Consider the following 13,905-nt stretch of genomic DNA (forward strand, 5'->3'; position numbering starts at 1 on the left):
CTTCTACTCCAGGCTAAGACTAGTCCTTTCTACACTTCCTTTCTCTTCATCCACTTTAGAGCAGGATTAAGAGGTGAATCTGCCTAGGGACTACCAGTTAACCATCTCTGGAATAAACTGGAAATCTGGTTCTTGTTAACTCAGGTTTCCCACTCCTTATATAACTGGTGAAATATAAATTGGTTTTGGTCACATTGAAATAGAATCCTGCCTGAGAATGATATACACCTTGCTGTAGCTGACCTATTTCCATGCAGTGCAGTGTTTTTGTGATGAATGTGTGTAGTTTGCCTGGTGCTGTGAAAAATCACACTCCACCTCTGAGACCAGCCAGTTGAAGTCTCCTCCAGTTGGCAGTCTTAATCACTTGACATTCTAAAGCAGTGTAGAATTTATCAGGATCAGGGATTTATTGAGTCTCTTACAAAATTAAACATCTAATATGCATCCTGAGTTGAGAAAATTAGAAAAATGTGAATAAAGAATAAGAACTACGAAATAACAAAAAATTTGTGTGTAATATTTTCAGAGATTTGATTCTGCTTTGAACAGTAGAAATTCATTGGTAAGTAAATCTATTGGTTCCTCATGTTTATGTGAAGATTTTTTGAGTAGAACCTGAGTTTTATTTCATATTGAAATATAAAATAAAATAATTTAGAATTTACTTACTCTAGCAGCATCAGGTAGCTGTCTAGGTTCTTGAACTGCAAGCTGATTTGGATTGGAGTGAAATTTCAGTACATTTAGTTAAATAATATTTGACTTGGATTGCTGAGTTTAAGTATGATAATCCTTCTATGTGGTCTACTGAATTAATGGAACAGTTTGGATTCATGTATCATGAGACATACACGAAAAATAAATAATTAATTGGTTTATCCTCAAGATGGAGTAGTATTCATCTCTATAGTTCAATATATTATGAAAACTGCTTATGGAGAATTCTACTTTAAACATGTTATTAATTTTAGGAAATTTAAATTCATTAAAATTTGTTTGTTAATATCCATATCAAATGAACAAGTGAGTTATTTGAGATTATAATCAACTGAAAATATTTAGTAACCAAGAAATGGATATGTTAGCAAATGTAAAATATTTTGCTGATATGAGAACCAAAAAAGAACTGTAAAGTGTATTTTGAGAGTCTGTACCTATCTATGTTAATCACTATTATCCTCAATGAATAATTATATCCAGTTGAGAATGACAGATAGTTTAAACTGTTACATAGTATTTAATGTCTATACTAAATCCTTTATTTTTAAAGTAAAAAAGTATATGTAGTGAATAAAAAACAGTTTTTCTCTGTCCCAATAAAGACTGCAAAACATATTTAAAGGATATTGGTTTGAAGGAACACACGTGTCAAACTGACCTGGATCCTTCCTCACCTTCCCAGCCCACACCTGACTCTGTTTACTCAGCATCCTGTCAGGATGTCTAACTTCTAGGGTCCTTAATTTTTAACTTTAATAGCTCTCCTTTCTAACTTTTTGCGGTAAATAAAAAATAGTCAACTTTCCTCTAAGTACTGCATAAATCTTCATTACTATATTGCTTAGTTTTTCATTGCTTATCTCTGCTTCTGATCAATGATGCTAAAAGGTATTTGATATGAAATGATTGAATACAATGTCCATGGACTTTTGCTTCTGTGTAGCAGTTTCCAGGTGTGACACAGGAGTTGTCATATGTTTTGCACCAGAGAGAGACCACTGCTGGAAGGAGTAGAGTGTGCTGAAAGCTGTGGCATAACATGGCCATTCAAAGGTTTAACAAACAACTAACTACCTGTGATTACCAATAAGGGCATTGAAGCTCAAAGTGGGAATCTCTTTTAGGTTCATAGGAAACGTACAGAACATCCAAACAGAACAGGAACTATACTCTTGGACCCCTGTCCAGGTTTAATAGCATTCTTTAGTAAGATGGAGTTGACAATTTTTGTCAGAATCCACTGTGTATTTTTCTTATATCATTGTATATTAAAAAAGAATAATCTAAATATGGTTCTCATTGCGGAAATGTTCACTTGCTATAAATGCATATTGTTTTAATCTCCATAAAATCCAAGGTAAAGAGTCCTTCTAGGTATATTTTTAAAAAGATATCTGAAGTCAGCGGATCCTATCTGATTGTTAGTGTTAAGATTACAGCACCAAATTCTGTTGGGACAGTCTTATTTATATTTCAGTAGGCTTCTTATTACAGCTTTATTCTTTGGAAATATAAGAAGATCTCATTTGCAAATATGTTAGATTTTATGCTATAATCATTACTAGAGTGCCGAGGCTATGTTTCTCATAATGGAGTACACACATACCCTTGTTCTGTATTATCAAACAGAATTTAAAGTCACTAGTTACTAATTTCCACAGTAGTACATGGAGGTGTGTCAGAGGAATATTATGGGACAAAATTGACACATTCCTTTGAAGCAGCATTTTCAATAGAAAATTTTGGAAACAAAACATTTCAAAATTAAAACTATTAAAGTTTTATAATGAAATAGATTTTGAATTCCGCAAGAATTTTAAGATAAAACAAGACTTAAACCACCTTGCTTATGGCCACCTGCTTTGAACTACTCCACTAGACCACTCAGGGTATGGCATCAATCTCTGCCATTAGAGGTCTTTGGAGGAAAGTTTTAGGAGCACCACATGGCACTCTTTTAGTGTACATTTGTTATTAGTGCCAATGAGTCGATTAGGACTCATTGAGTTGATTAGGACTCTTAGCAACCCTATGTATAGCAGAGTGAAACCCTGACTGGTCTTTTCATTCTATCTTCTCATCTTCTGGCACTATTATCAGACAATGCTGTGCTGTTAGTCATAGAGTTTTCATGCCCAATTTTTTTCAGAAGTGGGTGGCCAGGTCCTTCTTCCTAGTCTGTCTAGGCTGGAAGCTCCACTTTAACTTGTCCACTGTAGGTGACTTTGCTGGTATTTGAAATACCAGTGGCATAACTTTCAGTATCATAGCAACACACAGCTGCCACAATATGACAACCGACAGATTGTGGTGTGGTTCCCTGAGCTCTGAATCTTAATGACCAGACCACCAGGGCTGGCTTTTAATGTGCATAACCTCCTTATTTTCCATGTTTCAAAAAGGGAGATGAATAAAAGAACTGGGCTTAAGCAAAACACCCACCTTATTGGCAAAACAGTTTTCAATCTCAAGTGTCCCAGTATCTGCAACAATTTCTCCATTAGGTAAAATAGTATAAACAAGCAACTGAGCACTAGGAGCATTGTCTGATTTCACTTGAAAGGAGAAGGAAAATACCCCTTTCACTGGAAAATAAAGAAAGTTGAAGATAATAGATTAGGAAGAGGGAACAGTTCTCAATTTTATAAAGAAGAGGTTCTCAAATTATTTAACTTATTCTCATTTGGAGCATACTGAAGAAAAGACTTGCATTTAAATCACCATGCTTGTGGTAGTGTTCAATAGATATATGCTGAACTAGTGACATTTTTCCTTAAAGATGTAGGTTAAATAGTTCATTTCCTCTGCTTAAATAGGAAAAATATTTAGTGCATGTCTCCATTTTTAAACTTTAAAAAAAGATTTAAGAAGAAAGAATCAAAAGAGAAGAACTTCTAGACATCTTTAATTATCTTTATCTGTGATCTATGATCTATCTAAATCAGCACAAATCGTGTCATATGTATGAGGACAATTCAAATAATGCAGCACAGTCTTTACCTTCAGACCATTTACAGTAGAGCATAGATACAGGTACAAATAGTCACATAAGAAACAAGGTGTGCCTCTGATTTTTGTAAAAGAACTCCATGTACTTGCCTTAGTGTTTGTTTTCAGTGTGAATCACTTAGTGCTTATGTAACGTACCTGCTTAATTTTCTCATAAATGTTCTAAGTTTGATTTTTCTAACATAAAACTCTTTAAAAACTGTAACCTTGCTGTATCTATAGAAGATTTGAGGGCAGCTTGTGGTGAAAATACACAAAAACAGCAGGGTCAAAATAAATTTGAAATGATAATTCTAAAACTATTAGAAGGTGGATTTCTGGAGCAGGGTTAAACATAGGCAGGAATTAATTTCATTAAGAAACTGTAACAAAATGGTTATACATTAGAATGCTAAATTTAGCATTAAGTTTTCTAGAAATCAAAGACAAATGGAAAAACAACCATTTACCTTAGTTATTATCAAATAAAATGAACTATATTTTTTCTTAAAGAGAGAGACACTTCCTTTTCCTCACTCCACCTCTCTAGGTACTCAATCCTATAGGTCTTAGACACTATTACAGGGACTAATTTTGAAGAATTTGCCTTATGAGGCATAAAAACCAATGATTAAATGGAAATTTAGAGTGAATGTTCCATATTTGAATGAATGTATTCAATTTTCTTTAAGCAATAAAAAGCATTTAGTAAGATAGATTTTATATACCTATGAGATTTTTTAGACTTAAGAAGAAGCTATGTTGAGCATGGTTCCAGAGTGGTAGACATCGCATCTTTATCATGGCCTTGGTAATCTCATGCTGATTGAAAAGTGACTAGAAAAAAAAGACACTTTCATCTAAAAGTAGAGTTAGAAGAAATTTCATAAGAGGCTAATCTAAAATTCAAAGAATTACAAATAAATTTATTAAGACTTTGAATACAAACTAAAATTCATGATTAATTATAAAGGTATATTTAAACAACATTTATGTGACTATTTAAAAGAAAAGTTGTAACTGAGTTAGGTGACTAATTGCAAATCAGGTTTTGTTTGGAAGATTCTAAAGCCTCGTAAGGTGGAATGCTTGCTTCATGTTGTGTTGAACTGTTTAAATAAAAAGAGATAAAGGGCAACTAGAGAAATAGACTGAGAAGAGGCTCTTCTTGGCACAGTAGTTTATCTTGAGCAAGATGAGATATTTTTCTGCCTACCAATTTTTCCACTTGCAAAATAAAGACTCTGGACTAATGATCTCTAAGTTCTTCTATTCAGATTTTTAAGAAAGGATGGGATTTGTTCAAAGAGAAGAGCAGAAGAGCACTAAAAATATAATATCTTGAGGGCGTGGACCATGTTTTATTAATGCTTTTATCCAAAACTCCAGTTACAGAGATATATAAAGACAGGAAGATATACTGTCTTCAAATATAGTTCTGATGGGTAAACTTTTTCAAAGTTTAGCTGTCATAAATTGTAAATCCTTCATTTATGAATTAATTTAAAAATATTTATTGTGTACCCACTTTGTACCAGGAACTACTATAAAAAATGATAAAAGACAAACACTTTCCAATCTTTAGAATACATAGTCTTTGTTTTTGGCTGGATATATTGACTTACCTTGGGTTAATAGGCTTTTTGGTCTTTCTAAATATGTCTTGTTAATGAAAATTGCTTTAGTAAAATCATAGCCTATAACTTTTCAAATGAACAGGAAAAAAGGAAGCTACTTATGAGATTTAGCCTGGGGACACATAATAAACAGACCAAATGTACTTATATTTTTTAATTGACCCTCTTCTTGAAGAGTTAATTATTCTTCCTGGGATTACAGAAATCAATAGATATTTATGATTCAAGGAAATTCAGAAGGAAAGTGTGATTTAAGATATAGAAATGCTATGAAGCAACTTGAACTAAGTGACATGTAGAGAACACTTCACTTAAGAGTAGAAGAATACAAATTCTAACATTTTCCAAGATAGACCATATTTTTTTGCCACAAAATATGTCTTAATAAATTTAAAACAGTGATACAATCATAATGGCATTAAATTAGACATGAAAAGCAAAAAAAATTCTGAAGAGTGTCCCAATACTTAGAAACTAAATAACATACTTATGAATTACCCACAGTCCAAAGTAGAAAGCAAAAGAGAAATTTGAAAATATTTTGACCTGAATGCAAATGAAAATATCACATGTAAATATTTGTAGGGTGCAGCTAAAGAAATATTTAGAGAGAAATGCATAGCACTAAACACTTATATTAGGAAAGAAAAAGGCTCAATCAGTGACCTCAGCTTCCACATGAAGAAACTTGGAAAGTGTATATTAGATGCAAAGAAAGCTGAATAAGTGACAAAAATCAGTGGATATCAATGATGTAAAAGTAGAAAAACAATGAGAAAATAAATTCAACCAAAAGCCAGTTGCTGAGAAGATCAATACAATTGATAAAACTCTAGAAAGATTGATCAGGAAATAAAGAGAAAAGACACAGATTATCAGTATCTTGAATGAAAGCAGTACTATCACTATGGATATCACAGACATTAAAAAAGTAAAAGGGGGTGCTGGCCTGGTGGCACAGGGGTTAAGTTCACATGTTATGCTTTGGTGGTCCGGGGTTTGCTGGTTCAGATCCTGGGTGCAGACATGGTACCACTTGGCAAGCTATGCTGTGGCAGGCGTCCCACATATAAAGTAGAGGAAGATGGGCACAGATGTTAGTTCAGGGCCAGTCTTCCTCAAAAAAAAAAAAAAAAAAAGAAAGAAAGAAAGAAAGAAAAGGAAGATTGGCAGCAGATGTCAGCTCATGGCTAATCTTCCTCAAAAAAAAGGTAAAAGGGAATATTATGGACTATTTTATGTTAATAAAGTAGAAAATTTAGAGAAACAAAGTCATGGAATGCCACACACTATCAAAGCTCACTCAAGAAGTAATTGCTAATCTAAACTGCACTTTATCTAGTAAAGAAAATTAATTTGTAACTAAAACCTTCTCATAGAGAAAATTCCATGCCCAGATGTCTGTACTGATGAATTCTACCAAATATTTAAGGGGAAAAAAACCCTACATAAATGAATTCTCTGAGAAAATTGAAGAGGAAGGAATATTTAATTAATTCATTAGACCAACTTTAACCTAATACCAAAACCAGACAAAGAAAAAAATAAAACTATAGACCAATGCCCTTCATAAACATATATAAATTATTAACAAAATTTTAATAAATTGAATCCAACAATATATAAAAGGATAATACATCATAATCAAGTGTGCTTTTATTCCAGGAATGCAAGGTGAGTTTAACACTAAAACTCAGTCAATGTAATTCACTATATTACCAAACTACAAAGGAAAAAAGATCATCATAGATGCAGAATAAAGCTACTAAAAAGAATAAGATATAGAAATAGAGGAAGAAAAATAACTCCAAAGAAGGCATGGACTAAAATCTATTTAAGGAATAAAATAATGATTTTATCATAGTTAGTCATAATTTAATCTAGATGTCCCAAAACGGAAACTGGTGACAAATCTTACGGTTTAGAATTGATGAAACATTTTGTAGTAAATAAAATTTTGTTGTAAAGGGATGTTTAAAAGCATAAAGAAAGTATTTTTAAGTATTGGAAATTTGATAAAAAGCTGGCTGCAAAACATTGTCAAATAAATTACGAAATTATTTTGAAAAGAATTCCTGGAAAAATGACTGGAAAACTACAGATTTTGGTACCTGAAAGTGGGATGTTAGTGTAACAAATACCTAAAAGTGTGGAAGTAGCGTTGGAATTGGGTAACAGGAAAAACATGGAAGAATTTTGAGGGAAAAGGCTTAGATTACTTTAAATAGATTTTTAGTAGAAATATGGATGCTAAAATCTGTGCTAGAGAGGACTCAAAATAAAGTGAGAAGGATGGTAGAGAAAACATGTATCATCTCAGAGAATCTCTAACTTGTTATAAACAGCCTGATGGTAGAAATATGGCCATTAAAGACATTGCTGGTGAGGGCTCAAAGGGAAGTTAGAAATATGTTATGGGAAACTGAAGCAAAGGAGATTCTTGTCACATAGTGGCAGAAAGCTTAGCTGGATTGTGTCTTGCAGTTATGTGGAAAGTAGATCTTGTGGACGGTGATCTTGGATGTGTAGCTGATGAGTTTTCCAAGTAAAGTGTTAAATATTCAGCCTGATTTTTTCTTGCTGCTTATTGTAAAATGTGAAAGAGAAGAGTTAAATTGAGGGAAGAATTGTAGACCTAAAAGGAACGAAGACTTGATAATTTGGGAACCTCTCAGTTTATCTAGATTGCAAAAAGCCCTAACATTAAGACATTCATTGTCAGAAAACTGTGCTCTAGAGAAAAAGGCAGTGCGACTGGACAACTTTTTGATAATATCTCAGAAAAATCAAGAGATCAGAATATTTAGTCACAGAAAAGCTCTTTCAAGAGATTAAGTGTATGACTCATAGATCCCCTGAGTGATCTCAGCAAAAACTGAAAAGGGAGATGGAATTATTCAAGAAAATTTTGTGGAGAAGCTTCCTGTTTAATGGAGTCCCCCTGACACATGGGAGACCTATAAGCTTCTTGAGAAATTTATATCAGTGGAAACACTGTCAGCTTGGATCAAAACAGACAGAGAGAGTATAAAATGAAAAGATTATATTGGACTCATTAAATTCTACAGAGAAGAAGCAAGCTGATAAACTGCTCAGCTGAAGACACATGTTATCCTTCATGAGAAAGAAAGGATGATTCTGAGACTGGAGCCTTTAGCTCAGAGGGGAGAGACTTGAACCAAAGAGGATTATTCCCAGGCCCTGAAATCTAATATTGTTTGCCAGCTGCATTTTAAAATTTCTTAGGACTGATAATTCTTTTCAACCTAGAATGGATTATACTCAGGGCCTTATCAACACCTAATTTAAATGATTTAGATAATGATGTTTGAGACTTTTGAGTTGATGAGACTTATATGAAATTTTGGACTTAATGCTGTAATGGATTGAGGCCTTTAGGGACATTGAGAGGGGGTGAATGAATTTTGCATGTCAGTGGATGCAAATCTTTGGGGCCAGAGGGAAGTCTATGGTAGGCAGAATAATGACCCTCAAATATATCCAAGTCTTAATCTCAAAAACTTGTGAAAATGTTACTTTCTATAGCAAGAGGGACTTTGCATATATGATTAAGTCAAGCAACTTGAGATGGGAAGACTATCCTGGGTTATCCAAGTGGGCCCAATGTAATCACAATGATTTTTAAAAGAGGGAGACCGGAATGTAAGAGAGAGATTTGAAGATGGTGTGTTGCTGACATTGAAGATAGAAGAAGGGGCCATAAACAAGGAATGAAGGATATCTTTAGAAGCTGGAAAAGGCAAGGAAACAGAAAATCCCCTAGAGCTCCAGAAGGAATGTAGTTCTGCTGACACCTTAATATTAGCCTAGAGAGACCTCTGACCTACAGAACTGTAAGATAATAAATTTGTGTGGTTTTAAGCCAGAAAGCGTGTGATAATCTATTCCAGCAGCAACAAGTAACTAATAGAAAAATATGCACAGTAAAATTTTTCTCTGGTGATCTTCAGAATTTTCAATTATTTTCTGCATTTTAAAAATATTTAGTTATAAAATGAATATATTTTATTTTAGGAATAAAATTTAAAACATAGAAATGCTATAAAAAGAAGAAACAAATCCTAAATGGACTAAAATAAACCTGGTATGCCATCCTTTTTTATCAGCTTCCTCATTTTTGTTTGGTGGAAGAAGGTTGGTGACCATTTCCTCTTGGTGAAAATAACTGTCTTTCTGAAATGTTCAGGATTTAACAATATGAGAGAAAAAATAGGAATTCTGAAAGTACTTACTATCTCCTTGTTTAATGGACAACACGTGGATTCCTGATTGAGAGATGCTTCCTCTTGCTTGGATCTGAAAACAGAAGGAAATATATTAATTATTATTTTAAAGGGTTAAACAAACACATTTATAATATATCAATAAACAATAATCTCACTACTAGAATCCAGAAGTTATTTATTTATTTATTTATTTATTTTGCTGAGGAAGATTCACCTGAGCTCACATCTGTTGCCAATCTTACTCTTTTTGCTTGAAGATGATCATCCCTGACCTAATTTCTATGCCAGTCTTCCTCTATTTTATATGTGGGTTGCCGCCACAGCATGACTGCTGACAAATGATGTAGGTCCATGCCCAAGAACTGACCCTAAGCCACCGAGGTGGAGTGCACTGAACTTAACCACTAGGCCATGGAGTTCCCCCCACGAGAAGCTATTTTTGATCACTAAATTACTCTTCCAATTTTTTCCTATATGTTTACTTATGAATTTTAAATAAAAGAAATTATTTTACTTATTATTTACTATTTATTTTTAATATTAATATTTCAAATTTACATATTCTTTCAACAAATATTTTAAGCATCATTATATGCAAAGCAATATATAGTGAAAGCAGATATAAAATATATGTAAGTACTCTCTATTATTGCTTCTGTTTTTGAAAAACTAAATATATCAACAGACTCTATATGCCAGGCACTCAACTAAATAATTTGGTTTCAAGATTTTAATTTGCACAATAACCCTATGAAGTATGTGTAAATTCTACCTCCAGGATTCAGGTGAGATGACTGATATTTCTCTTTACAAATGAGATTAGGTAAATTATCCAAAGTCATGTAACAGAGAAGCAGTAAAGCTAAGATTCTAACTTACTGTTAATTTTTTTATTTCTTCATGGAATTTTTAAAAATATTATTTATAATTAATGTTCCTCTACAGAATTTCCTACACATAAATTTCTCTTCTTAAAATGACTTACTTGGGTAACTATCAGCTTTGAATATTTTTAATTTAGGGACATAAATAGATATATTGGCCTTATAAGTATCATACCAATTTATTAAATGCCTTTCAATGTACTTTTTCCCTGCAGTTATTTAGAACCACTATAGATGTAAAATGCTACTTCATTGTTTCAATGTTTATTTCTCCAATTAATGTCAAAATTGAGCATTTTCCCAGAAGATTGTTTATAATTTTTCTTTCTCCTTAAATAAGTTCTTGATTTTTATCCTTTGCTTATTTATCTACTGAGTTTTAAGAAAAACAATTCCTTTGACTAAGAAGGCATTTGTCATAGGTTCTTTCTCTCTCACTCAATAATTTTCCATTAGAAAAACAGAGAAAAACAAAAGTTTCAGTGGAGACCAGGGCATAAATAAGAAATTAAAGCATTAATAATTTGTTAAGAAGCAGCTTCTCTTCAAGCACAAAAACAAAAAAAAGTTATATTGATATCTTATAAAAGGCACTACTTAGATAGGAACTCAATCTTTTGGGAGTTTACATAATTAGAAAGAGCTACAGTGGCTTTTGTTCTTACCAAATAATAGAAGGTTAAGTCTTTTTCATCCTGCAGAATCTGCCCATTCAGAATGTAGTGTGCCCGTATCTCCTGGGTTTGCCCACAAGTCATAGTGCCAGCAACAGGTTCAAGGCGAACATAACTCTTGCTTGGGGAGAAAATACGCTTTGCAGTGTGCTGTGCTTGTGTATGAAATTCTGAAAGCCACCAGTGATCAAAACATTGGTTATTCTCTTTGTAAGTGACCTAATGGAAGGAATAAATATCTTAAATATATTGTTATTAAGACATCTCATATATATTGGTCACTTTCTGTCATTTATCGAAGATTTTATATGAACCATGCTTACTTGGTTCCATTATAGGCTACTTTCCCAAATAAAGCATAATCTGTGAATGACTTTCTGTTAAGTTTAAGATTATGTTATATTGATTTAGTAGGTATCACTCACTCACAATCAAGATCAATTCCTTTTTCTTAAAATCCTTATGGCTGTAAATTGTGTAAGGATACCTGAATATTCAGTACAAAATAAAAATAGTGGTACACCAAAGAAGCCAAGTAAAATCTAATTTGTAATAAAATTATAAAAATATTGAACTTTTCAAGGGAACATAAAGGTAACCTAATAAATATCTCCTGAAACTAAATCATCTTGTAAACAGAGTCTACCTAACGTAAAAGTTTTATGACAGAGAATTTTTTATTTCTTATAATTTAGGTCTCCACATTGCTTAATTTCTGTTTTACTGTTTATCACCTTTTCTGTTATCCTTACATCCTTATATCCTTCTCCTTATATACATCCTTAAATTACATGGCCCATATATTCTTAAATTATGTGGCCCCAGTGATCTTTATATTTTTAGTCCCAGATGCTCCTTTCTACTTACTGTAACTGTAATGAAAGAAGATGTGAAGTTGGTGGTATCAATGGAAATGTCCACCAAACCATGCTCATTAGTCGTATAGCTGGAACGGTATCTATTTAAATCCACAGCAACAACTATAGTTTCATTGGGGATTGGCTTATCCTTCTCATCCACTAGAAGAATCTAGAAACATGAAAGTGATAGCTGATTTCAAGTGTCATATAACAATAACATCTTCCACTCTTCGTTGTGTTCACCTCTTGACCTCTTGGCCACTGTCACTTACTGAAGATCTTAGAATCTGAAAATAAGACTTGTTTTCTGGGCTCTAAACTGACTTTTCTTTTTGACATTTCTACCTGGATACCTTATGAACATTCAAGTAAGAATATCCAAAAGTGGACTCATGGTGTTACCTTCCGAAATTTTCTTTATCTCTAGTGTTATCTATCTCAATAAATGGTGCTTCTATCCATCCGTTAGTTTATGCAAGAATAATGAGGGCCTTTTTTCATCATTTTCTCTCTTTCATGGCTATATCTAACCCATTGCCAAGTGCTATCTCTTCCCCTGTTAAACATATTTCTTTCCTATTTACTTCTCTCCAAATCCACTGCTACCAGCCCAGTTAAAACCACAATATTTTTCTCCCATTTGGTTTCCAATAGCTTTCTATTTAGTCTTATGCAATCTACCCTCTTTCTGCTTTATCCTTGCTTCAAACTGGTCTCTCCACAACCTGAGATTATCTGATCATGTTACCCTTCTTAAAACCTGCAGTAACTTCTCAACTACAAATTCTGAACATATCCTAAAAGGTTCTTCAAGATCTGTTCCAGCTTACCTACAACTATTCAGTCATACAGTTATACTTTCTTTCTCAGCCAGCCCTACTGACTCTCTCTTAATTCTTTGTTTTTGAAAACTGTTTCACATCTAGAGCCTTGGCCATTTTTCCACACTTCTTAAATTTCTGGCCAAGTCATACTTATCCTTCAAGTCTTCAGTTGTCTTATGCTCTTCTCTCAACCTTAAATGATCTTGCCCAATCTTGTATATACATTTATTAATTTCTTGCCAATTTGAAATGAAATAGTGGAATAAATTAAGAAAATATAAAATTTACAATATGCTGCTAAAAATAAGGAAATTGCCTATAAACTTTCAATTCAAAGATGAGTTACTACAAAAGAAAATTTAAAATGCCTAGAAATCTTGCATCTCATATGAAAGAAAATTGATATTTACTAAATTGGATATCAGTCCTAAAACTTACCAATATTATTACCAATACTGAGCCTTAAAGCTGAAAAAAAACTTTTTTAAACTATCAAAAATAAGAACATTCAGTTATCTAGGTGAAAGAGTATCTTGCAATTCTTTCTATGGAAAGCAATATTACAAAATCATTGTCTATAAAGAGGCAATCACAGAGTATACAGTCAAGCTACACAGGAAAAATGTATTATAGATGTGATTTAGAAAGTTAATAAAAGTATGCTTTATTTTTCTGGATATTGTGATGGTGTTTACTTTTTAAGTGTTTAATTTGCTATAATTTATTTTCTTACTTTAAATAAATATTCATTTTATAATAAATTTTGGTTTTGTGATACAAAAACTCATTTTCTTAAAAGCCACATCCCCCAATTTACACTTATATTGAAAAGATATTTTACCTGCCCAAAGAAAGGGAGCCCACATCTGTAGTGTGAATCCACTTTTATAAATTTCAGTTTGCTTAAGGTATTTGTGATTTCACATGATCCATGCCCAGTTAATTCCAATCCTGAAAAAGAAGTGAAGTTGAACTGTTCTATGTATTCAACTCACCTTCTACCTCCACCTCATCATAATGGCTTCACTCCATCGTAACAAAATACCATCCAAAATCTCTTCTCTTATT

At 32.8% G+C, this 13,905-nt stretch overlaps 1 protein-coding gene across 2 annotated transcripts in view; it reads right to left on the minus strand.

The window, feature by feature from the left end:
• Nucleotides 1-13,905, minus strand: part of LOC100061763 (pregnancy zone protein) — a 53,558-nt gene that overhangs the window by 19,474 nt on the left and 20,179 nt on the right. For both annotated transcript variants that reach the window (XM_070270988.1, XM_014740693.3), the window contains exons 10-14: nucleotides 13,679-13,788; nucleotides 12,021-12,182; nucleotides 11,145-11,372; nucleotides 9,602-9,665; nucleotides 3,166-3,308 (exon numbers count right to left, since the gene is read on the minus strand). In XM_070270988.1, the coding sequence (XP_070127089.1) occupies nucleotides 3,166-3,308; nucleotides 9,602-9,665; nucleotides 11,145-11,372; nucleotides 12,021-12,182; nucleotides 13,679-13,788 (707 nt within the window). The remainder of the gene's footprint in view (nucleotides 1-3,165; nucleotides 3,309-9,601; nucleotides 9,666-11,144; nucleotides 11,373-12,020; nucleotides 12,183-13,678; nucleotides 13,789-13,905) is intronic.

The sequence above is a fragment of the Equus caballus genome, chromosome 6 (genome assembly GCF_041296265.1).
Source record: "Equus caballus isolate H_3958 breed thoroughbred chromosome 6, TB-T2T, whole genome shotgun sequence".
Classification (NCBI taxonomy): domain Eukaryota; kingdom Metazoa; phylum Chordata; class Mammalia; order Perissodactyla; family Equidae; genus Equus; species Equus caballus.